The sequence below is a fragment of the Falco peregrinus genome, chromosome 2, assembly GCF_023634155.1.
Source record: "Falco peregrinus isolate bFalPer1 chromosome 2, bFalPer1.pri, whole genome shotgun sequence".
NCBI lineage: Eukaryota > Metazoa > Chordata > Aves > Falconiformes > Falconidae > Falco > Falco peregrinus.
This window is the reverse complement of record NC_073722.1, coordinates 61,765,836-61,792,154: the sequence shown is the minus strand read 5'-3', so window position 1 is coordinate 61,792,154 and position 26,319 is coordinate 61,765,836. Positions and strand designations below refer to the sequence as shown.

At 40.9% G+C, this 26,319-nt stretch overlaps 1 protein-coding gene across 6 annotated transcripts in view; it reads left to right on the top strand.

Annotated features, from left to right (window-relative positions):
- MTUS1 (microtubule associated scaffold protein 1) overlaps nt 1–26,319 on the top strand; it is a 130,794-nt gene that overhangs the window by 84,176 nt on the left and 20,299 nt on the right. For all 6 annotated transcript variants that reach the window (XM_055794281.1, XM_055794282.1, XM_055794280.1 and 3 more), the window contains one exon: nt 15,257–15,474. In XM_055794281.1, coding sequence (XP_055650256.1) covers nt 15,257–15,474 — 218 coding nt within the window. The remainder of the gene's footprint in view (nt 1–15,256; nt 15,475–26,319) is intronic.

The window sequence follows — 26,319 nt, the reverse complement described above, 5'->3', positions numbered from 1 at the left end:
TCAGTTAGTGTCCAGCCTGTAAGCTTAATCATGCCTATGTTGTCACTGAATTTTTATTAAATTTTTTTTGGTGTGTGTCCGTGGGCAAAATTCACACCCTAGCTTGGTCTCTGAGTTGTTTCATACTCCGTTTTATACTCACAAAATTTGTGACTTCTCTAAAAAGTGGATCTGTATGTACCAAAAAGAGAACTCGGATGTTAGCTGTTTATTTTGTAATTGGAAATTGCAAACTGCAGTCAAGTATTTTATGAGGAAAATGTTAGAATTGAACTTTTAAGTGATCTTTTAGTAGATAAAGTATGATTATTCTGGATAACTTAGCACTGATTATAGTGCTTCCTACATGCTTGAAGTGCCATCACCTTGCTTTTTGAAGAATATCATCGGTGAATTTGAGTCTAATCTGTTTTTATTTGTCTTTAAATGAATGTAGAGTTTCATAAACAGAGAAAGCTGCTGCTGTATACATCCAGAAACAGTTTTGACACAAAGGCAATAATACAAAATATCACTAAGGCTCTGGAGGCTCTTTTGATTCCCACTGTCCGTCCTACTTTTTATTCCATATTATCCTTTAGGCAGCATTTCAGTGCCATGCTGAAGTCAGTGACATTTGTTGCAGTCATATAACATCATCTCATACTGGAATGGTTGAATAAATAGCTTCTGAGTTCAGATTAAAAGCCACTTTGTCCTCTCCATCCAACACAGCTGCAGTTACTGTGCAAGAAATGATGTTGCATATTAATGTGCTAGTCTTGTTGTCAGAAATGTATTTTACTGGTCTTTTTTTTGTACAGTTGTTTGCAAGGAAGGATTATGGTTCCTTGCAAATTGCTGAGCTTCACATAGACTGTTACTCTAAAAGACTTTGAGCAGTTCAGAAGAATTTAGACAGAAATATCAAGTTCTTGAATCTAACATTAAGGCAAGCTAATACACATTCTGAGAGTTGACTAATCATGTGTTGGTTGTGAAGGAAGAATTGTTACATTGAATTATGGGCAGGCACAATCCACCAAGTGAAGTTCAGTGATTCAGTTAAAGTTCCAAATTAGTTCTGGGTGGGTTGGTTGGTTGGGTTTTTTTTTACCTTTGCAGCAAAGTGGATCTCCATAATACATAAGCAGGGAGAGACTTTCAAACTTAAAAGGCTTAATTCTGTATGTTAGAAGAATCCTGTTTGGATTTGTTTGGAGTTCTTTCTACAAATAGCTGTTAGGGTTGTTGGAGCCAAGTTTGATACATAGATGTAGAATAAACTTATGATGAAAAAAACTCAGTCTGTTAACTTCTTTTAGAATTGTAAGTAACAATGTTTTTCCCAGTTACTTGATGATTATCTCTAGCATACTTACATTGCTTGCCGGCCCTTTTGGAAGTAGTTGAAAAATAGTTAAGCTGTCTACATATGTGACTTCTCAAAACATAGGAGACTGCTGTCCGTGTGTGAGAGCAGAAGAGAAAAGTTATCAGCTAGCCCTTTAGTATCTGCATGAAATATGTGGCATGTAGAGAGATTATAGTCAGTGATTTAATGTACGTGAAGTCAGATGAAGCTTGAGCAGGAGGAAAAGGTATGAAAAAATGCAGGGGGGTGTTTTGTGGTAAGACTTGAGCAGTCTGGTGAAATGCCTTTTATGTCTAGGTAGCATTTACCTGACCTCTGCAAGGACTGGTGTAAATAGTTCTGGGAAGCTTCTTCCAGTCCTGTGTTTCTGATACTGAGCGTTGTAGGGTGGACTATGCTACTTAGGAAGGAATGAGTTGAAGCATTGCAACTCAGATGGCTTCTTCCCTTCTGGCTGTGCTTCAGCAACTTCACCCCTGATCGCATGTGAGCGCTGGGGTCTTCAGGAAGGCTGGAAAAGGAGAAAGGTTGTCTTGATGTCATTCTGCTCTCAGGTTTTGTGTGAGGCTTTCCTATGCATATGTGGATATGTAGTGGGTTTCTTCCTGTAACACCATACACATGCACACACACACTATCCCCACTGAAGGTTTTTTCCTGGATGTGAAGGTACCCCATGTCTACGTATCTGCAGACCTGGAAGCTGGCAGCCCTGAGCGTATCTGAGAACAATGTGGAGGTAAGAAGAAGGGATCAGGATTTGCACTGGGGAGGCAATTAATGGGATCTAGGAAGGCCCTGCAGATGGTATGAACTAATCATGGTGGGATTCTCTGTCCTAGTAGACTCCGGGTCCTGACTTTGTAGACAGAGGCTGCAGAATGAAGGGCAAAAGTGCACCATGTCCTGTACTTGTGCTGAAGCAGTAGAGGGCACTAAACAACAAGGAGCAACTTCTTGTACAGGAGGAGGTGGAAATGGAAAGAAAAGGCAGTGGAGAGGAAATAAGAGCAGAAAGGAGTGAGGAGCATCAGTCTTCAGCATCACTCTGTGCTTGGTTCTTTGGGCAGGGGTGTGTTTCAGGAATGACAAGGCACAGCGGCAACTATAAGAAGGTATGCAGGAAAAAGAGGACTGCTTCAGATGCCTACTGACAGCAATACCTGAACTAGAAACTTAAACAGAATTGCTAACATCCAGTATAACAATTTTCTTCCTTGAAAACCTAGGGAATTCAAAGATTTAAGGTTGCCTGTGGCATATATGATGAACTGATGTAGCAAAATGCAAATGCCTAAACCAAAGGTAATAGATTGTGATACAGTTCACAAACTTTAACTTGGTCCTTACTAGCTAAGGCATCAGCGCACCACAACATATCCTCATGCAATTACTTTTCATCCTGTGGTCGGTTTTGTCCTTAAAAATGGATGGGTTTCTTCAGTGGGGTTTTTTTGGAGGTAGATGAAGAGTTGTTTTATTAGTGTAAATATGGCCCATCCCTCATATCAAAACATCCATGCTCTAGACTTTACATTATTAGTACAATAAACTAGTTCTACAGTTGTTCCCATCCTTTTCTTTTGCCTCAGACAGCGGTGTGTAGCACTGTGTAGTTAACTAGCATGTATTAGGCTTTGTCCTAATTCAGAACAAGCTAAGAAATTGAGCAGCAGTATTCTTGGTTATTTAGAAAATAACCAGAACAACCCTGATCCACTGGTAGTCTAGCTGGTGCATGTTAGAGTTGTCTTCTGTAAATTGCATAGCATTTCAGATTTTTTTATTTAGTTTGCAGTCATCTCTGATGTATGGTGGGCTAATACCTTCCTCTTCATAGTTGATGTGTGGCTCAGATTCATGCTTGATACATACTAGCTAGATGAAAAGCTAATTTGATTCTAGATGTTACAGTTCCAGTAAATGACTAAATATATTGTGAATGCAATGTTAAGACAAAATCACTTTGTGTGTTAAATGTTCTAATTTCAACTAGCGCTTCTCTAAGATAGGCCTGTGGTACACGAGGTAAAAAGTGTTACGGACACAGTGCTGAGATTTCAGAGTATTAGTCAGGCTTACATGTGTACTATGCATTTAAACAGGCAAGACATCTCTCGGATACATTAATTACACACTTAACGTTCAAGTCTGGGACTCCTTTAAGTCCTTTGTAAAAGGTGACTTGTAAAGATTACCACTTTCCATCTGCTAGAAAACGTGGACTTTGCTATTTTGAAGAAGAGTTTTTACAATTCTTTCCTGCCATCATCACTGACTTTGCAAATGCACCACTACTGAGGTTGACAAAATGTGTGACCATTAGACATCATCTCACCTGATACTAACTTGGTCCTCATCAGGGCTGGAAAAGAAACAGCTACTGGTGAAATTACAAAGAAACATGTAACATTAAGTGTAGGGCACAGTTTTAAGAGTCTTGATCACCGGTCAAAACTTGCTCTTTAGAAAATGCACAAGCTGGTTGATCAGGCAGTTGCACCAATGACAGGTTGAACTAACACTCATCTTTGTGCTTTAATTTTGGAAGCCACCAGCAATTGGGAAGGTAATGCATTTTGTCAGATGTAGTTTAGGTATCTTTACAAACATCATAATCGAGCTTCTTCCAAAGCTTCAGTATAAGATTAATGTAGGTTGTAAAACAGAAGTTACAATCTTCAGAAATGTGAGTGAGGCTAATGCAACATGGAGATTCTGTATGCTTAATCAGTACAGTAACAGATTATACCAAATTACTGACAAACGAAAATGTGTGTTGGTAACATGCTTCCTCTAGGGGGAAAAGCGCTGTGTTCCAGGTGATCAGTAGTGCATGTGACAGTGTCCTAAAACAGTTGTACAAGCTTGAGAGCTGTATGCCATAGGACATGTTAAGGAAACAAAAGCACATTAGTGTTAATCACTCGGAAGGTATATTTTTGGTCGAGAAATACTGAGGTTTTAACGGATGGTTGATTTTAATAGGCACATACCCATAGGGAACCTAGTTCAAAGGCTGTCATGTGGGTAAGAGTTCGCTGGGGTAGGAACTGGAGAGATGACATGCTGAGGCTTATCTGGGAGCCTCAGTGCAATGTCACGCTTGGATTGTTGCTATTTGCTTGCCTTGGATTTGTGGCTGTCCCGGCACCTCCTGATTGCAGGGAGAGCACGTTCTCCCTCACAGAAAGGTGTCAGGGGCATGCTCATAACCCAACAGAAAAAGTCCAGACCATCACACTGTAGGGCAGAGGGCTTGCTGCACTCTGTGGGTTGTTACTTCAGAGCCTGAAAGGCATGAAGTACGTGTCAGGTTAACTGGCAAAGGAGTAGACCGGCATCTGTTTTCAGAAGAACCCTTATGCAGAAGGAGTTAAGGACTGCTTGGGGTTGCCGAGCCTTTTGTGGAGATTGTGCGAAGGCTCACTTAGAAAGGTGTGCGGCTGGAAAATGGGCCTTGCTTGCTATCTCTTGGTGTCTTCCCATTCACCTGTATTTGCGGGTTGTTTCTTCCACCCCTGGTTCTGTGTAAAGTATGCCATAACGAAACGGTGCTCTTGGCTCGTGCTCCGTTTGTTGTGCCAACAAGCAGGAAGCTTAATGAAAAGATGTATGTGGCATATTATAGTTTCTAGGTAACGGCTTTAGGCTGCAGGACTGTGGTATGGTCTGTAAACATTTGGGTTCTTACTCAATAGTCAGCATTGTAACGGACAGGGAAGCATTTGACATGCTAATAGGTTTTGCTTCAGAAGAGACTTGCTTCAACCAGCGTAAAACCCTGTGTGGCCAGTGCTGTAAGATATGTGTGTGTTGAGCGTGAGATTAAAACATTAAACAGGCATAGAGATCTTTGAAGTACATAAATGCTTCAGAGATTTCCCTTTCCTTTTTGCTATCATGTGTTTAAGGAGACTATCCAGTTCTGTGGCTAGAAGCGAGGAGCAAAACGAATGGATTTAAAATGCTATATGGGGGCTAGAATTCAGTGCTATAATACTGTAAGTCAGCGGATGAGTTGGTATGGGAGGACAGGCACAGACTTCAGAAACAGTACTTCAAACTGAATGCCTGGAGTAGTATGTGATGATTCTGCGCTCCCCCTCCAGGCTGTACAGCATTTAAAATTGTATGCTGAAAAACCTTTGTACCCCTGCAAAGAAGGGCAGAGGGATTTCTGTGGTGTATGGTTTAATCCTGCTGAGTCAGTTTAAGCATCCAGGTCAGCTTTCACCTGCCTGCAGTTAAATTTTGTTGAGTTCCTGCAACTTTTTTAAAAGCCTCTGTGGTGTTGATTGGTTGTTCTGTTCAGACCAGCTCGAAAAGTCTGATGGACAGCTAAAATAAGCTGGTATTCCTGGACAGGGACTAGTGCCTGACCTTAAGGGAAAGTCAGGAGGTCACAGCAAGAGTAAAGGAAAGGGAGAGCTGCCATGCTTCTTTAGAAAGCACTTAGTTGCCATCTTGGGCTTCAGACCATGTTGATGCATGGGGAGATGCAAGATGAGAAGTACTGTTTCTCTTTCCGCAGCTGCTTTGAGACAACCAGCTAAATAAGCAGCTAGCAGAGTTCCTGAGGTGCAGCATCTTAAGCATTTCAGTTAGGCAAATTGTCCAGGCACAGCTCTGAAAAATGAAGTCACTTTGCTGCAGACTAGAACGGGCTCATGACTGACATGCTTGAAGTGTGAACAGAGCAAGTTAGGGATGTCTGTGCCAGCCTATACAGACAGGCCTGAGGCAGAGCTTAGAAACAAAACATCACTTCTGCAGGAGTCTGTGTTTGTACAGTCACCAGCCTGGACTCTGAGAGGCACAGCAGGAAGGTGTGTGTTTGCCACTTGCCAAGCTGGATGCAGTCAAAAATTACAGTTGACCAAGCTGTGGAGCAGCTGCAGGTGTTGGAAGACTTCCATCCATGTCTGGCCTGTCAGGCCCTCTGCAGACACTGCTAATTGGGTTTTGTGACTCCTTTCCCTGTATATTTGAATCTGCTTCCTGCATTTAGGGCTCAGAGCAGGAGTCTTGAAAGAATTTAGGCTGTTAATTTACAGCTAGCTAAATTTCCAGGTCCTCTCAAAGATAATGTATGTACCGCTGCAGATTAAACTCGAGCTTCCTTATTTGTACGGGTCTTAAGTCTCCCTCTGTCAGATGTCATAGCTTGGCACAAGGCAAACTTTAAAATCAAAGCAGTGAGATCGAATGGTTCTGAAGTCTTTCTGTTGCATTGCTTGAATAGCTTGTACGCATTGTGGTAGGGGAGGACGGCAGGAGAACTATAGGGGTTTTTGAGGCTTCAGAACTGGCTGTGTAAAGATTAACATACAGGGCAAAGTTGTGTACTTGCTGATGGGCCGGTTCAGATGCAAGACTGAGATTTGAAAACTCCTTAAGGAAAAACCCCAGAATTGGATGCATGGGTCACGCAGTACTGCCTCAATGGGACTGGCTCGCTTACAGGAGGAAAAGATAAAGCATCTAGAGAAGAGGTCAGCAGTGCAGGCCTCTGTTCTTCAAGCTCTAATAAAAACAGATGGACCTTCAAGTTTACTTCGGTGTTTATCAGTGTATTTGGAGAGATTTGATCCAACTCAAAACTCCACTGAACACAGTTAGCTAAAATGTTTAATGACTGTTAATATTGTACAGGATACACATTTTGTACTGCTTTCCATAACCTGGTTCAGTGTGTCTTGTGGGGTGCATTGCCAGCATTTCCTTACTTTTATTTCAATATTTTAGTTTTAACTTGGCTAATTTCATAAATATGAGTATATATCTAGTTTGCAAGAATATACTCTTGTCCAGGTGTTCTTTCCCATTATGTGTAGCTTCAGCTCTATTCTGTACCACGCTTTGTTCTTACTCTTTTTTCCATTTTTGGTTTGGTCTTTCTCCTTTCAAGAAGTCCAAGGGGTGGGGAGGGTTTTTTTTGTGGATTGGTGGTTTTGTGAGTTTGTTTTTTGGTTTTTGGGGTTTTTTTTTGTTGTTGTTGTTGGGGTAGTGTGTTCAGTTACCAATTACAACTAGGTCTGAAATAGACTTCTAAAAAAAGGGAAAAGTCAACATATAGATGCAAGTAGATTCTTCCTCTTTCATGTTTGGGAAGTGAAAATACCTGGTTGCTGTTTTCAGTCAGACCCCAGTCCTAGTTGTACAAACTAGTCAGTCTCACAGAACATGAAACCACCCTGAAGGTCAAAGTAGTGGATTTTTTTTTTTGTATGAATCACTGTAAGCTTTGTCTAAATTCTTTTATTTAATATTTCAAATGTACTGTATTACTTAACACTGTCAAATGTAACTTACTGTGGTTTAGTGAGTTTCTATGCTGACTTCAGAACTATACATGGGGCTTTCCTCAGATGTTTTAACTTCGTGTATTTTATTCTTCTAATTTTAGAGCTATAGAAATAGGGATGTTTTGTGTTTGCTGGTAGCTAATTGTGTAAAAGATTTCTGTGTTTCTGTAAAGCAAAAGAAATACTTTAAAAACAAAACAAAAGACCCCAAACCCCCCAGCATACCCCACCCAAACAGACCAGATTTTGTTTAAATAAGTCTTTCTTTGTTTTGCTCTAATCATTAATTTACTCTTGAGAGGAAGTCCTTATCAGTGTTTCATTTCTGTTTGTCTATGAAATCAGGAGGGTTTTTCCTAAACAGGAGAAAACATTAAGGTACTTGAGATGTATCAACGATAGAGGTGTCTCAGCTGGAGTAGAAGCTGAGGTAAAGCAGCAGAGACTGATAATTCTGAGACAAGTTCTAGGTTGGGAAACTTGTGTATTGATGAAAGCTATTGTCCATGTGTCACTAGCTACTAGGTATTCCTTCTGAGAGGTTATAAAATTCAGAGCAGCAGCAACCTCTGTAGACTTTCAATTTGCTTTGTAGTATCTACCCAAAAGTTTAATTATAGGTGAGATTTTAGAGTGTCTCCCAGAGTGGAGAAAAGTAAATGAAACCTGCCTGGAAGCTATGTGAGGAGGATGATGTTTACAAATCCCCAGAGTCCTTTGTGATCGGACCTTTTAGTTTGAAGAAGGAATGTACCAAACACATTGATTTACACTCTGGATGGAATGAATGTATGCAACAGAGCAAGAGACCAGTTTCCAAGGTCAGCTTTTCTTCAGTTATAGCACTGTAGCAGAGGGCACTTGGCAATTGTGATGGGTGCACAGACGTGTAGAAAGGAGGCTGAAGCCTTTGAATTTGGTGATGTGGGACAGGAGTGACAATTGCAGCACCTAGTTTAGTCACCTGAGCTTTGTCAGCTAGGCTTTTCGATGTAGCTTATAGAGAAAAGCTTCCCTCAAGCCCTCCTTGATCCCAGTTAGGATTCTGCTCTGAGTCACTGTCTGGAGGAGCCTGTTCCTCTAGGGAGGAACCAAGAGGTACACCTGGTTGGATATACCCACATTTTTTTTTAATATTTGTTTACCCCAAAACCATCACTTACTCCCCCCGCCCCCCCCCCCCCCCCAGCTGAAATCACTACATTCACTCTTCATGGAATTACACCTTTAAAATCGCCAGAAAATAGAACTTATGACGGATGGCACTTTGAGCTGTTCCCCTTAGTATAAACAAAGGATCTGTGTTGGCTACCAAAAGCTGCCAGGAAGATTAAGATCTTGGATAGTTACATCTATGAGCCGAGTGAATACCTTCCCTCTCACAAATGGAACCTACTTGTTGTCCACCTGTATCATAACTGAACCAGTGAAAATCAGTTCAGCTCGATTCTTACTTGTTGCCAGGGCGTATCTGACAAGGTCTCTGCAAGTGCTTCACCTGTGTTTGTGAGATTTTTAGGAACCACTAAGGTATGGTGAAGATTGGAATGAAGTGTTACACTGCTGAGCTGAATTACTGCAGGTGTTGGTCTGGGGGTGCAGAAGTATTGCTAGTGCTTATACCTGGCTCTCTTCACCTACCTAAATCTTCTGCAAAGATGTTACATGGATTCAAACTTCAGGTTGCGCTTCTGCAGTCAGGTCTTCAGTGGTATGAGAATAACTCTCAGGATAGCTATACAGCTAGAAATGGGGCAAGGGGGGAAGAAGCTGCAGCCTGTAGTTGTGCTAGGGAAATCCCATCGGAAAGCCCATGTGTGACTGCCTGGCAGGTGATACAGAGACCTGGAAAAAAGCTCCACCATAGGTGGTGTGTCCACCAGGGCTGTGATAACCCCTGTGATAGCAGGACAGTTGGGGGATATCTTCAAGTCATGAGATGGTCTGTGTGAAGGATGTGTCTCTGATACCTTCCTGGTCCCATGAGTGTGTCTGGACTAGTGTAGGAGGCAAACTGGCAAGCGAGCAGTAAACTTTTATTGCAAGTGGGACTCCTCAAGATTAGCTTTTTGGCCAGCAGTACTGTGGTGAGCTGGAAATCCTGCATCTGCTGGCATTCTTAGTGATGCTTCCCAGCCCAAACCAGTGGCGGTGGGGTTATTGCAGTTTCGAACAAATAGCATAGGCCCTCTGTTCTGGGGTGTCTGTAGGATCATGACTGTCTCCAAAAGCATCCTGGAGCCATGGCAGGGCCAAAGGTGTGGTGTAAAAGTTCTCCTGGGCTCCAGCTTTTGTGCTGCTCCAAGTTCCACTCTGCTGGGTATTGTGCTGAATACCAACTCACCTCTTTGAAGGCAGACTGACGCCTTCTGTAGACCAAGGTCTATGTTGTGTTGGTCATTTTTTCCAAAGTTAATCCAATGACTGGGTAACTAAATTACTGTCTAACAAAACAGCTAACAGCCTTGTGTTATTAATCTACCTGTTTTTACGTGGCACCTAGACGTGTTACAAGCTCTGTGCTTAAAAGTAAGAAGCCTTAGCTTTTACAGAGAGAAGTCACACTCTGATCTGGTAGCTAAAAGGCTTTGGCTACTGCCAAAAGTATCTCATTGGTTGGTCTTCCTATATTGCTCTGGTAACTGTTTATTTTTTGTGGACTAGAGGGCTTCCTCAGGATCTGGGTTCTTCCAAAGACTGCTGAAAGAGCATTGCAAGCTGTGGGAATGAGGAAGGTGTGCAGTGGGAGTGGGGCAATGTCCAACGTGTTCACAGATGTACTCCTGAACCCTCACTGCAAACATTAGCAGAAGGACAGGTGCATAATCACCTTGTTGAATATACAGCTGAAATAACTAAGTGCAGTTGAACTGTCTGGGTTTCACCTCCTGCAGGCAATCCAAGCTCCTTTTGAGCTTTTGTGTTGGAAAGGAAGGGTGCGCTGTGTCCTTGCACACTGTTTAGCTGTGTTGCAAGAAACCTGGTTACTGATGCCCAGGCATACTTTGATTGATGCACAGATCAAATGACTGTTGGGAGTGGCTTTTGGCGTGACGTCCCACGTACAATGATGTCAGCAAAAGATTTTAAAAAATTCAGGTGTGGCATAATCTGCCAATTACACTGATTAGTGCTCTGGCTGAGTCCTGAGAAGGAGCTCTAGCTCTAGAGCTTTGCTTATTATTTTACTTAGTGCCTTTGTCTCACGTTGTACTAGACTTTTACCTAGTACCTTCACTGCGGCACGCTGTAAATTGAGGTAGGATACCATACCAAGGGCTATGTGCTAGCTCTCTTGCTATCCAGGGAAATCTGCTACCAGCTCACAAATGTCTCTGGCAGCTTGGAAGCTGTGACACTGGAAGAGGTCCTGCGGCTCCCGTGGGGTCGGAATGGAGTGCCTCGCTGCTCTGTTGGCAGAAGTGAAAGCTAGCCAGGAGGCGATGCAGGCTGGACAGAAGGAACTAAAGCACGATGTGGAAACATCTCAAAAGGAAATCAGAACAGTGTTAGCACTGCAGAGGAGCCAGCAACAGGTGAAAGAAGATCTGCAAGCAGAGGTGAAGTCCAGTCACTTGGATATAAGAACTGTGCTTGAGGAAATCCAGCGAGTAAGAGAAGAAATGGCAACTCGATTAAATACACAGGCTGATCTGGTCTTACTGATCAAAGAAGTGAGCACCAATTTAACATGTGTAGACAAGGCTTTCCAGAAAATGGAGGAGAGGCAGAAAGTTTTTACCAGCATGCATCTTCCTACAAGAGAAAATATTGAGCAAGGATTTTTCTTTGACAGATGCTTACACGAGACACACACGGGTTTTGAAAAACCTGTGGAAGCTAACAGTTTGGATGAGGAATGTGAAAAGAAGGTGCTTAGGGGTAAGGCAACGGTGACTTCAAAAGCATGGGGACAAGTGAGGTGGTCCCTACTTGTGCTTATTTAGTAGTTTGTTTGGGCTGTCTGGAATGCTTTTAAGAAATGTATATTTTTTTTTAAATTGAATTTCTTAAAAAAGATAACTTCTAGCTATCAATAGACATTAGTGAGCAGATCTTCCTAGTATATGATAAGCAAAGGAAGGCTTTGCTTTGGCTCTGCAAACCAAGAAGTCGGTGATAAGTGTTTCATCGGGTGATGCAGTGACAGTGCATAAGGTAGAGAGGCTCGGGGAACCAGCAGTACCAGGCAAGCTCAGAGATGGCCAGCCAGTCAATTACAATGTCAAGTACTGGGCAGTACCCCAGCACGTAAATGTAACTTTATGGAACACGCCCTAACCTACAGTTGTGTATTTCTTGCTTCTGAACGCCAATTAAGTAGCAAAGCTATGTATGGGAAAGAGTCTGCTTTGTGGAAAAGCTTGGGATGGGTCTAATATTCTCCTCAAAGAACTAGAGCCACTGCCATCTGTGTAGCAACTGTAGAGGGAGTGGGAGGATTGTTGAACCTTTTCCAAGGTTGTGGGGTATTTTTTTTTTTTTGCTAGTGAGGTACTTAATCTTCTATAAGTGATTCAGGGATCAAAAGGCTTAGTCTTAGCAAAATCATTGCTTGCTTGGGTTTTTTTTTGGTTTTTTTTTTTCCCTTACTAGTATGAAGAATGGTAGGACTTTAGATGGTGGTTCTGTCTGGTCACTGTGCTACATGTGGTACTTGAGAATCTGATTTCTAATCTTCAGAGATTGAGCATTTCAACTAGATTGAGTACAGTGTTTTCAAGCCTGTTGGAGAGGAGTCCAGAAGCTAACTTAAGGGTGGAAATTGGTCTGCTATGTAAATATGAATGTATAAAGGTGGCAAGTAAAAAGGCCAAAGTGAGGAGGACTTGGGCTGGTAACCAGTACTGTCTTTAATTTAGAGTCCATCACTGATGCATTGTATCAGTAATTAGATTCATGATGGTTTTGTTGTAATGAAAGCGTGGCTTTTGTTTTGATATCACGGCATGCCTTCTATACAAATCTGGAAACAGTCTGTCATTGCCCAGAGGTACGTAGGCCATAAATAAGCACTGGAGTGTGACTGGTGTTAATCTGTAGAGGCAGTTCATGCTACAGAGGGTTCATGCTAGCAGAGAAATGCATTTCAACATTTGAAGTGGCTTTGTATAGCACACATCTATGATAAAATTGCCAACAGGAATGTCACTGAATTTCTCTGATGCATAGTTTTTGTTCAGCTTTTTTTAGTATAGCATCCAGGGTTTGCTTGGTTGGGTGTTTGAATGAGCTTCTAGGAAAAGACTTAGTAGTGTGAGTACCATGATAAAAGCAGTGGCGTGAAACCTGCAAACTGATATAGGCTGGCTGAACTCTGGAAACCCTGGGTAATCTGGAGTCTTGTCTCATTGGTGGTTAACTGTTGCATTACTGTATTGAAATGAAATCACTTCATTGGGTAACAGTAAGTGATGTAACTTTTTCCCAGAATAAAAATTGTTTGCAAACACTTGTTCAGGTTTAACACAGCCTGTCAGGGTCCTACAAATGGATGTAAAAACAATTTTGCGTGGTTAATTAAGTGATGACATTAGCATCTCTATCAGTGAATTTACCCAGTACCTTTAAATCAAGAAGAGTGCTCTAGTTCTCTATTTATTGTAAGTGGAGCATTCAGGAAGGGAGGTGGAATATATGAGAGAGTAGGAGTATGTGAGCCAGTAGGGCAGGGAAGGACTGACTGTACATGTTTATTCTTTAGTCCCTGCTCTTTTTTTTTTCCCTCTCTCCTTGATTATTGTTTTGTGATTTTTGAAGGAGCTTCAGAATGTAACCAGTATTTTCCTAAACACAGTATTTTCTGTAAGATTGCTGGAAATCTGACATGGTTGCTCTCAAATGTGAACTGTCATTCATATTTAAAGAGGTCTGCTCAAAGGACTTTGTTATGTCTAGACTGAGAGAAAAAAAGTGGTCACATTAGTTAAAACAGTGGTGAAAATAAGGTAACTAGAACTGGCAGCCAAGCTTGATCTTTTTCCCCTATAGATTTTTATTTTGATTTGGGCTATCATGTTGATATACCTCTTAACAACTCTACTATTAAACTGCAAGACAGTATGTTTCTGAAATATGCTTTTTAACAGTCAGCATCTCTGAGCAGAAGTGTAGTGAAATCTCTTTAAGAATACAGGAGTATCTGAATATGGTAAAGCAATGTGCTGACAATTCTGTAACTGTGAGGGAGTACACAAAATGTTGCCTGGAGAGGATGTATTTGGAAAATTAATAGGCTTGGGAGGCACTTCATAGTCAAGCTCAGTAGGAGAGGCACAGAGGACATCAGTATTTTGAACAGGAAACTTGTTCTCAAATGTTTTGAAAACAGGTGAAGGCTGTGCAAGACTGATTTATTAATGCAATAGTTGATGTGTCAGTCAGGCTAACATTAACTGAGAATCAGAGCCTTTGTTGTTAATGCTGTCTGCAGTTGTGTGATTGAACCTTACCCTGCTGGGACTGTTCCAGAATCACTAGACAGCCTTCAGACCAGGTGCTTGGGCTTCAGAAAGGATTCATAAGCAACTACTTCATGTTTCTTAGTTTGTTCCCTGTTTTTGTGTCTTGTTTTGGTTTTTTTTTTTTTTTCTTCATGTTCCTATTTTTCTTTTCTACGTATCTCACCTCTCAGGTTTCTTCACTTTATCTTGAAGAAATCTTGTTAAGATGAAACTGTACAAAGTAATCTGCTTAGATGTCTTCATTAAATTACCAAGGGATACTTACATATTGCATCAGCCTTTTATTGCAAAAGTGTTTGCTTGTTCTCTGCGTGATCAAATGGAGAGACTGGCCCTATCTGCACAGCAGTTCTGTACACCCTTTCTAGTCTGCAGGCAGCAGAGAAACCCATAACCTCTCTGCGGAGTTTAGGAGTCGGGCACTGGGATATGTAATGTGGTTTCCTCTGACACGAGGTGGTTGTGTAGGGACTGAGGTTGCAACAATACTAAGAATATTAAATCTACAATGCAATTTTTGGACCGTGAATAGTGGCAGGGCAAACTTGAAATAGATTTATTTTTTCAAGTCTCATCCTTGTGACTGAAATTGCTGACACCAAGAAATGCTGCAAGACCTCTAGTTAATAAAGCTCAAACCTAAGCCACAGAGAGGGGAGGTTTTAAAATGAAAATTCTAAAAGAAAGAAAAAGACCAGGTAAATAAATGCAGGGAAAATGGGTTTGTATTCAGCTGTACTTTAGAGTGCAGGAAATATGAAATCTGCATTGCAAACAAACGGTCAACTCATGTTAGAAATACGTTACTGGAGAGGTACAATGACAGAGGTCTTGCATTTTATGAACATACAAAGCACAGCATGAAGAGTATGCTGAAAAGTAAGACACGGGATACGTGAAGGTGGGGACGAAGTGGAAAATCGTTTACAAGGTTATGGTGATAGAAATTAACCTGGCAGATGATAGCGTCTGCTTTTCAGTGCTACTGAAATAACCGTTTCTCCTAGTTAGTATTTCTAGAAGTGTTTGTAAGAATTTATAACTACTTTCTTTTGCCACCTGTCTTTTCAGGTTTGGTGAGACTTCAACATGAAGTGCATATTAATTAGTTGTTGTTGTTGTTGTTCTAGTTGACAAGGGCAAGCAGCGGAGTCCCAAGAGCTCATGCATACAGACTCAAGCCTCCACAGATGTGCATTCACCTGGCACAAAAACAGCGGAGTTGACACAGTACAAAACAAAATGCGAGACCCAAAGTGGAATCATCCTGCAACTGAAAAAATTCCTGACAAGCGGCAACCAGAAGTTTGAAGCATTAACTGTTGTGATCCAGCACCTGCAGTCTGAGGTAAAAACTTGCAGCTAATCAATTTTGGCTTTATTTTTTTTGAGCTTTTCTCAACAAGGGCTTCTGAAAATATTAATATGCCGATATGTAACACCTGTGTTTCCATTACAGTGATTTCTGTTTTCCTGTGGAGGTAGCAGTAAACCTACTCCTGCCATCAGCTGGGTAGGAAAAAAATAATCCTGACACTGGGTTTCATGGCCTCTGCAGCTTTTTAGAAGCTTTGCATCCTTTTTAGAAGAGAAGTTTTTACACATCTGTCATTAGAGTGTCCTTCAGGGTTGAGTACCTTTCCAAGTATATACTCCCAAGTTCTGCCCTTGTAGGAAAGATTAGTTTGAAAAGACAATCTGCATGACCTTGCTTTGTTATCTGACATTGGATAGAGGAGTGTATAAGGGGTAGACATGTTTTTGAGCTATTTGGAATAAAGTGTGAGTTACAGTGGTTTTATTTATTGAATCCTGCATTATTGGTGGTGTCTCAAAGTTACCAACATTTCATTAAAAAAAAACAAATATAGAAATGCACCTGGAATTTAAAGTAGAATTACTCTGATGGGGTTTGATGTTTAATTGTTCTATTTGTTTGACATACATAATGTTCCAATCAGTTTGATATTACATTGGAAACTTTTGGTCTGCTTTGAAAACTTTTGAGAGAAGAAAAATCTGAAGTTGAGGAAATTAAACAGTTATTTTTAATAATGTAATTATTAATAGCAGTTTCTTGTGCATTTGTAACTAATGCTTCAAGATTGGTATCAACTTTTTTTCCAGCTGTTCCAGTATGTAGTGTTTTTTACAGTCTGATATACAAAAACGCACTAAGTTGTCTTACTGTGCTGCCAGAAATGTAACATTCTCTTCTTGTGAGGTAATACCTGCTTGTTCTGGTTTGATCTGAAAGTAGTGCATTTAGGTCCAAGACTGGTTCAGTTCTAAGAGCAATGGCTCCTAGCCAGTTTTGTGGGTTGGGTTGTTTTTGGTTTTTTTTTTTTTTAACTGATTGGAACACCTTTCCCTGCTAAGGAACTACTTCAGAAATCTTTGAAGCATTTTGATACAGTATTTTTGGATGCCTGTCATCTAATATGAAATTGTGAAATTCTCATGGCTAAACTTCTGTACAAACTTCTAATTACTGTATAATAGGCACCTTGATTTTTGGTAAGTTATATAATTTAATATTTTTCTGGGTGATTCTTTCAAATATATTGCATTGCAACTTTTTAAAATTCAGGAATACTTTATCAATGTCACATCTAATGAGAAGAAGCCTGTCATACGTATTTGCTTCTTCCAGGCTGTTTTACAGGACCTTTACTCTAAAGAAGACTTCTTGTTCCCTCCCTGCCCCCCCCCCCCCCCCCCAAGAATCATGGGGTTGGTTGGGGGGGGCGGGGGGAGAGAAGGAAAAGAAAAAAACTGGTGTCGAATGTGGAGGAGAGAGAGAACTGCATGGAGGAAACTAGTAATTTTGCTCCTTCCTTGTCATAATTCTTCTGCAGATGGAAAGAAAAAAGAAATTTTATTTCTGTTAAATTGTGTAAAATTAGTAATCTTGGTGAGTTAAGTTTAAGCACATGAAACTGGGCTAAAATGACACATTGAGGTGCTTTTATACCAGTTATTGGTATTGAGGTTGTTCTCTCCCAGGATGAGAGGGTGCTGGCTGAAGAGTCACTGCCTTATTCTTGTGTATTTACCATAGGGGTGAGAAGGACTCTTCTGCCATAGTGGTGTAAGGAATACTCATCATCTGGTAGTTAGCTGGGGGAAACATCCTGTAGGATTTCTGTGTTTTAGGGAACACAGTGAAGAGTTGTTTGGTGTTGTGGTTTGTTTTGGTTTTGTTCGTTGGTTTGGGTTTTTTTTCCTTTCAGGTGAGGTGTGGCGTGTGGTATAGCTACCTTAATCTTAACTGGCCATGTGTTTATTTTTCTGAAGTATCACTTGGGCACTCATTGGATGTAGTTTTCAAATTGTTTGGGTAAACTTGGGAAGAAACTTGGAGTTAGTTTTCAGTTCATATGGCAGGGACTCATAACTTAACTACTGCAGAGCCAACTGAAAGTCACTTCAGTTTCTGCTTTAAAAAACCAGAACAACAGAGCTGTGCTTCCATTCCTCCCAGCAGAGCAAACGTGAAGTGACACGATGCCGTGTAAGCTGATCAAACAGCTTGCTGTAACCAGAGGAAGGTCCTGCTCTGGGCTGCCCTGGTGCTGGTCTGTCCCTGAAGAAGGCTGATTCAGCTTGCAACTACCAGAAAGCTGATCCAGCCAAAGAGAGAGCGTTTCTTTGACAGATTAGCGATGTGGACCATCCCAATGTGTGGTCAGAGCCAGCGCAAGGGTGCGACAGGGCTGAGGGCAGGCAGCCTGGCCAAATGGAGAAAAGAGCTGGAGCGAGCTGTTAGGTCACTCTGAGGCTGTGCAGCCCAGCCCGAGCCTCTTGGCAAAACCTGCCCAGTCTCTCTGCTTTCCCTGCAAAACTGAAGTTACTGGGAGCTGATTCAGCTGTTGGGTTTGTTTGAGTTGCTTTCCTTTTCTTTTTTTCTTTTTCCCCAAGAGGTCCAATGCATTTCTGCATCAAAATTTGGAGTTGCTTCTTATGAGCTCATTTGAAATGGGATATAGCTGCAAACAAAAGCAGGACTTGCTGGCAGCGATTTCTGTAAAAAATGCAGCCAACCCATCTGGAGTGAAGTTGAGAGGCTGTTGTCGAAGGGTTAAACGAGATTGAGGAATGCTGTGGTGCTGTTGCTGTCTGAGCAGGAATCTGGCAGGATGCTGCCTGAGCTCGAACCAGTTTGTTGCAAGTGTTATGCAGCAGCTGGCAATATTTTAACAGCTGTCTCTGGTAATACCTTCACACTTCAGTGGTCAGGGTTTGTCCAGGGGATTTCACTGCTTAACTACCTTTACTAAGGCTCTGCTGAATTTAAAAAATTCCAAAAACCTTGCGGGAGCTACTGTTGTGCTGGGTTAAAACCAGATGGAAACACTCCTGGCTTCCAGAGTACTTGATGACAATGAATGGTGTGGCTGATGAGAATGCCACGCTCTACTGAGTTTTTCCATTGTTAGCTGTACTGCCTGCCTGGTGGCGTTACAAACAAGTCAGACTGCGGCCTAATCACAAAAGCAAGCTTAGTCTCTAGACTACTTGCACTCCCCGATCCGTTGGTAATTCCTGTGACTTCATATCTCTTTTCCTGTTCAGACGAGAAAGGAAAAGTGGCAGTACAGAGGAAACGGTGAAACTGGCCATTTACAATACGCGCATGAAGTGCCAAGGAAAGCCATCTCCTGTTAACCTTTAACTGCATTAAGCTTTGAAATTTGTACTGCTGCATTGGAGCTGACCCTTGTATTCATTTTGCATATTAATTTTCAATTTATTTCTTGACCCTTCAGTAACAGATGTTTTCACAGAGGCTTTAAATACATGGTTTAGCACATCTGTGGTAAGTCAGGCTGTAGATGCCCCTCTTGCAACCTTGCCTTCTCTTTGCTTACCCTTGTGTCTACATGGACTGGTGCTCATCTGGCCTTGAGGAGCCAGTTCAAGCATCCAGTCAGGAAGAAACAATATTATTACGGGTCTACTTTTCTAGGTCTGCCCATACCCAAAGTGTTAGGGGTATGCCCCTGTGCAGTGGTTCACTGGGCAAAGGAATGGGAGTGAAGAACCACTGGTGCTGGAGTGGGGTGGGAACGTGTGTCTGAGAGGTCTGCAGCTGTGGGTAGGAGCCAGACGCTTTTTGGATAGGAAAATTCCAAACTTGGATTGTTTCTGTGATGACTTGCAAAAGTACATCACCAGCTGTTGAGATGGAGGCCGTGGCAGCTCTTGCACGAGCCTCTACTCCTTGCCACCTGAGGGGTGCTCAGCCCCTTCCCCTGCCTCGGGGCTGCCCCTGCGAGGCTGCCTGAGCGCTGCAGCTGGGGAGTTCAAACCTCTAACTCGCTGCCCTATATAAACTCTTACATGTTTCAGGGTGGAGGTGTTTTAGCGGCACAGTACTAGTTTGGCTTTGAATCTGGTTTAAGGGATATTTAGCTTTCAAGTGAAAAGGTAGTGTATTGTTAGAGTGACTTGATCGGCTCTGTGACTGTTCAAAGTGTGACTTGACCAATATTACCTTTTCGTCCTCTCATTTTAATGCATAAATTGCCATACTCGCAACTACTCAGGCTGTCTAAAAAAACTTAGATGGTAAAATATTTAACTATTATAAACACCCATTTTGGTGGTTCTAGTGTTCAAGTGTTTCAAGAGCTCTCGACAGACTTTTCTGTGGAAATGAGTTTCAGATTTGCGTGCCCTGCAGAGATGAACAGAAACTAAATTTCACTGTTGTGCTTCTCCTTGGGATGGTTACCAGGAAGACTGGTATTTACAGTACAGACTTCGTTTGGGAATGATTGTGGTGACATCTTCAAGAAGTTTCCTTCATGGGGGGAAATGCCATATGAGAGGCCGTAGGGCCTTGCCATTAATGTGACATTAACATACCACTAATTCTGAACGTGGCACAGGAAGCAGCATAAGTAATGTGCTAGAAATTGTGTGGCTGAAACAGGCTTCGGCATTTCTAGGTGGAAATAGAAATTAACCATTAGTATATGAGTTACCATAACTGGCATTTCCTGACGTGGATGACTGTAAAAGCTGAGATACTAGTTTTCTTAGGAACTTCTTAGCACTTTAAAGAGGTTTGGAGTTTTTTTCCATCTTGGAATACATGGACACATGTATCGGAAAAATTTGGCCTGGCCTTTGTGGGAGTTCAGCAGAAAATGTTAATCAAGTGAGAAATACATATCTAGCTTAAAGAGCAGAAGTACGCATTGTATCACTATACCCAAAACCATTTACAGTGGAGGGAAGGGGTTTGGAACAGTCAGTATTTTTGGCTTATAAATCGAAAATATATTGGCAGGCATATTGTTTTTTTTAAAAAAATCAACATTTTTTATTTTTTAAATTCTTTTTTATTAAAATAATTTTTTTTTATAAAAAGAATATTTAAAAAAAATAAACTTAATTGAGTTAAGTTTACAGTTTTCTAGAAACCTAGTGTCAAACTTGACCCATTCTCAGGATTTTCATTCAAAGGGTATCTGCTCTTTAAATCTGGCTTCCCAAAATATGGACATAACTTTCTACAAAAGAGAATAAGGATTTTTAATTCAGGTAATTTTTAATCTTTAGATTAAAAAAACCCACAGATCACTTAGAAGTTGGAAGATAGTATCTTGAATTTGAGGAATCCAAATATTTTCTGTTCAGTAAAGGAGAGTATTTGAATAACAACACGGTAGCTTCCTCCTGTAAAGAAACCTAGGCTCTGGCAGCTTGCATCTGACAGCCGTCTGAAAACAAGGAAGTTTCCAGTGATTCTCAGGGTCCCTATAACATGTAGCTGCTGATGGACAAGAATATTTTTGGCAGCAGGTTTACAATTTGTGAGCTCTAACATCCAGGAAAAGATTTTAATCCATTAATTACTGTGAAACTAGGCTTTGGTGGAGGTAACTTTTTAGAAGACGCCTCAGTTACGCAATTTATTGTGTACACCTGGTTATTCAGAATGGGTTACAGCTGGAGAGAATTGGGAGTCCTGTCCTATAGCTACTCCTAGCAAAGGGTGTCTTGAGAAAAGACACCTTTTGATTTGAAACAAATTTGGTGGTTTGGGAAACTGGTGTTGCTTTTCATGAAGAAGTTGATTCTCATGACTGCCTTGTTACTTCTCCTCATTCTGCATCATCAAGAAGATGCAGAATTGATGACAGTAGCAAGCAAGATGTATCTATTACAAAATCAAAATTAAAGGGAACAGTTAGTTGAAGAAAGAAAATAACATCTTGGCTTCTTGTTTCTCTGTTCTGTTTTGTGTTGCCTTTTCAAATGAAATTCTAAACAGCCTTAAAATGGAATTATGTAGAGAAATGCTGTAATACTATGTTGAAGCATAGGATCTCATATTCTAACATTTGAAAGAACTTTTGTAAAGATTATTATAATTTTATAGACGTGAGAATTTAAATTGTGACATTAACTTGTCAGAGCTGCATGGTGTCTGATAGAGACTGTCAGATGAGATGAACTGCAAAAAAAAAATCAGTAAATACTGAAAAATAAGTAGTTGCTTGGATAGGGTAAACTTAATTTTTTATGAGATGAAATTTTTACAGGGAAGGAAGGAGTCATTCTATGTGATGAGTTCCGAGTTCAGAAACCCTGTAAAGTAGAAAAAAGGTTGTAATATGGGCTATTTATTTCTCTGTAACTACATCTTTGTAAAGCTATTGCATGAAGGTGGACATCACTTTTAGATGGGAAAACAAAGATCCCATATGAGCATAAGATCCCATGTAAAGCCTGTAAAAGCATAAAGAGCCCGCAAGTATACAATCCATGTTAATTATATAGTGACTCATAGGAATCCCGTTTGGCTGGTTCTCTGCTTTAGTGTTTCCCACACCAAACAGCAAGGAGTAATCAACTGATTCTCCATAGATGTGCCTAGCAAATGAGAGAGGTAATAGAGATTACAGTGAGTCTCTATCAGCTCATCACAGAAGTGTTGTATTCCGCAGCTTAACTGAATTCTGTTTGAAGTAATAAGTCAAGGTGGAAACTGATTGGTTATTTCATTTGGTAAAAAGGCAATGCACAACTCTAACAAGTCCAAGAGTAATTTGGAAGTAGTCATTTCACTGTATATTTATTGATTTTTGAGGTGGTTAATGGTATTTTCGCTTTACTGCAGTAATAGTCTGCTGCTCCTTTCAAAAATAAACGTGGAGCAGAGGGTGTAAATCCTGTTTGTTGGCTCATTTATTTAGCTTGCTTTTGCATCACTGATGTGAAAAAATGACATTTTAAGGGTTTTTTAAGTGGGGCAGGTGAGTTTTAAAAAAAATAATTTCTAAAATTGCTGACTCTTAATTAGAAGATTTATTTAGAGGATTGGGTTTTGCCGACAAAGAAGGAACAGGGACTGGTAGAAATATTGTCGTGTAAGGACCAAAATAATCAAAGCAAATGTCATACTGTGAAGCGGATATGAATGGCCCTTTTGTTACCCCTTCATAATTACCTCCAGGCTGTAGCTGATGACACATGAGTGACTGGAGTTTATGCAAAGACGTGACTCAATTTCTACATTATGGCCAATGATGATGCTCATCTTTTCATGACTGGTGCAGGACAAGGATGGAGTAGACTCGGTTCCTAATGCTTTGCCCGTAAGAAGAATTATATCCTCAAATGAGAGAGACTCATCCTATACTGACATCTACTAACAACCAAGACTGTGCCAGTATTAAAAAATATTTAAATGATAATCTTTTCTTCCGTACAAACTAAGTTAATTTCCTGTAAGATCTAAGCACATGTGTTACGGAAGTGCTTGAAAATAACTATAGTTTATTATTGTGTTTTTAAGATGCTTAAGGTATTTATTTCAAAGTTTGATTTTAGAAGTAAGTGCTTGTGGTTTGGCAGCAAATGGCTTTCAAAAATTAGGCTTTCCTTTCCCAGAATAAAATTAATTTGGCACTGTATATGACAGTAAAACACATTTAAGTGCTTCTGTGTTGTGCTGAATTTCTGTTTTATGCACTTTGAATAAATTTTATTTAGTCCAGTCTAATAAAATGCTTTTTAAATAAAGCATCATAATGTTTTTATATTTAACACTTAATGCTCTCCTCTAAGTTTCGACTCTTGAAATTACTTGTTTAGAAAGAGTATTGCTGATAAAACTAGAAGGCTGATCTGCAGCCTTCCAGGTCAGAGACGTTTCCACCTGCCAGTTCTGCCCGTGACGGGTGCAGTTGCTTCCCTTCACGTGAGACTCAGAGCTGCCTGCCCACATGCCATGGAGTACTTGGTGTCAGCATCAGCTGGGTGTTTCACCACCTTCTCTGGGCAGGGACCACATCACATCCCGGCACTGAAGAGGGGAACGTTCCAGTGTGGTCGTTATATGTTTGTGTCATGGGAAAAGTCCCACAGCATGACTCGATTTCCTGACCTAATAAGTGGTTTGTTTCTGTTCCTTTGCAATGTACTAGTGCTTTGCAGTTTTTGGTTCCAGCAGCTCATAATGCTTCTTCTGAACCTGTTAGAAGATGTAAGACTTCACATGAGTCAGTTTTGAGGAAGATATGGAAACATTAATCTGAGGATGAAAAATTGAGTGAGAGGGTTTTGTTAAATGATGGAAGCTTGGTAAGAAGTTTGAAAAGCCACAGAGCTCATGGAGGAGGAGATACATTGCATGCGGTAGACTAGGCAACTGTGGTAGGTAGCTTATCACATAAATATTGGTGTGACAGGTTGGTTTTTTTGGTGTGTTTTCTTGTTTGTTTTTTAATGTCAAGCAGCTAAACAAACAACACATTTTGGTATATAAATGTGAACTTTGTGGTATTGGTTCTTGTGAATTCTTTTCTTCAGTACAATTCCAAAAGAGCACGCATTTTGTTTAAAATGTGAACTGTGACATGCTGATAATTATTACTAGATGGGCAGTGTTAGCTTGTTTGGACAGGTGTACTCGAAACCTGGTTTCTGCCATGGTTTGCTCTTTTACATCAAGTAGCCGTTGAAGGACTTGTAGCTCTAAACACGGAGGAAGAACATGCACAAGGTCAATAGGGCTTTTTGGCCCAGCACAGCCTATCTGTGGCTCTGAGTCTTGACTTGCAGGCAGAGTATGGGCCTCCTGCAGCAGGGCCACCTCACCTGGCCAGCAGCAGGGGCTGTGCTGGGAAACCCAAAGTAGTTAGTCTGGCTAGTTGCACGTCCCTCAAGGAAATAAAGAGTTACTGTTTTGCCATAGAACTGCATCCTCTTGGGTTTGGGATCTGCAAAGAAGATGTGGGATGCTTGAGGAATACCCACCCATTCCAGCTTGAGAATTGCTCATAACTTGAGCTCTTGGTATCTTGTGTCTGTCACATGAAGATTCTGTATAGGTACACAGCCAGGAAGACTGGTTGCTTGCGTGCTTGTCCAAATGTCATTTTTATTCATTCTGGGATGTGGACTTTTGTAGAGATTTCTGCTTTTAAAGTAGAGCCATGGAAAATGTTTCAGACTTTGATGTGTCTTCACCCTTGTTTGTATCTAAAGCAACCCTAGGCTGGTCTGTTTGAATCTCAAGCTGCAGCAAAAATAGCTGGTTTCCAGGAAGAATACTCTTAAGCCCATGACTGGGCTGTGTAAGTGCCAGTAAGACAAACCTGAATGACAAATTTTTGTAAAATACGTTCCATTCCTGAGTTGCACAGTTTTGTCATCTTGAAGCTGTCGTGTTCGCCAGCCCCTACCTCGGACCTCATCTTTTTCCGTCCAGTTGTAATGGAGCTTACCTCACCTTCCCAAGTGTCCTTGCTATGGGGCACACATCCCCCTGAACTCTCGTCAAATTTTCAAAACGTATGAAAAGCTTTTAACTGCCTAATCTTTGACAGAACGAGAAATGTCCTAGTCTCCTTCCTTTACACTGGGAAATGTTTTTTTGGTAGTTTTCAGTAGCAGAGGTGTACTGCCCTCATTGCCTGTGGCAAAGCTTTTATCCCTAAATTCTGTTCTTGTTCCTTCCTACAGCTTCCATGTTTGTGGCAGAGGAATGTTTTGGCTAAAGTTCAGATGGATTTCTTGTGCACCTACAATAGATTCTTTTGAAATAAGAAAAATAGGTACCCAGTCATCTACATGATCTTGGCATAAACTCATAAATTGTGCCAGAAATAGCTTTAAATTGCTACCAAGACCCTCTCTGAGTCTCTGACAACTAAGCAAGGATGATCCCTGTTGCCAGATTTAGCTGGATAAATGAACAACACCAAAATAGCTTGATCCGGTATGCTACCACTGGATTCTGTTCTTTCAGTTTCTGGTATTGATTTTTCAACTAGAATCTCGTAGAGCACAAACTGGATGGTTGCTTGATATTCCAGCCCAACGCATGTGCATACCTGTCTCTTGAATTAAATACTGAAGATGGATTTTCCTAGATTACTTAAGTGGTCTTTGGTATTTCGCTGCACTTTGGTTTCAGGCCTTGGGAACTTTCATGTGTTTTTTTTGGGGAGACTCCTGTAGCTGGAGCTTCAGTTGTCTCAGAACTTGGTGTGTTAAATTAACTGCTAGTCAGTCTGACTACTTTGTGTGACTGCTTAACCGTATGAGCAGCTTCTTATTTTAGGCTGGCAGTTTCCATGGCTAACTTTCTCTGCATACATTAACAGGGGTGATGATACAAGTCTGTCTGTCTGAATTTCTTGATTTACAAAACTATGAATGGACGAGCTGGAGGTTGAGGCACAAGGTTAAGCAGCACCAATAAAAAGCAAAAGGGCTTAAGAGCAGCAGAAAATAAGAAACGTTTCAAAAAAATTGGTAAGGCAGTGCTATTCTGTTTTGGGGTTTTAGTCTCGGCCTCCATCAGTCCTTAGTATATTCTGATCTCATGTCCTTTTCTCATCAAATTGCTTTAACGAAAAACAAATACAGAATGTGCGGACCATGAAGCAGGTCTTTTGGAAACACTAACCAAAAACATTAGGATTTCCAAAGGGGTAGGCCACCGCTAGGCTGAGGGGGAAAAATTTGAGAAGTTTTACGAACAGCATGGGCTGGAAGAAATCAGGTTCAGGGATGACTCTTTGATAATTAGAACAAACAAAAAATGAATATGCAAACCAAGGGGAGGGGGCACATTAAAAAAAAAAATTGAAATCTCCTAAGTGTGTTTGTACACTAATTTAGTAATGAAAAAAGTTCCTGTAAAAGCTTTGGAAAATCCCATCAGGAG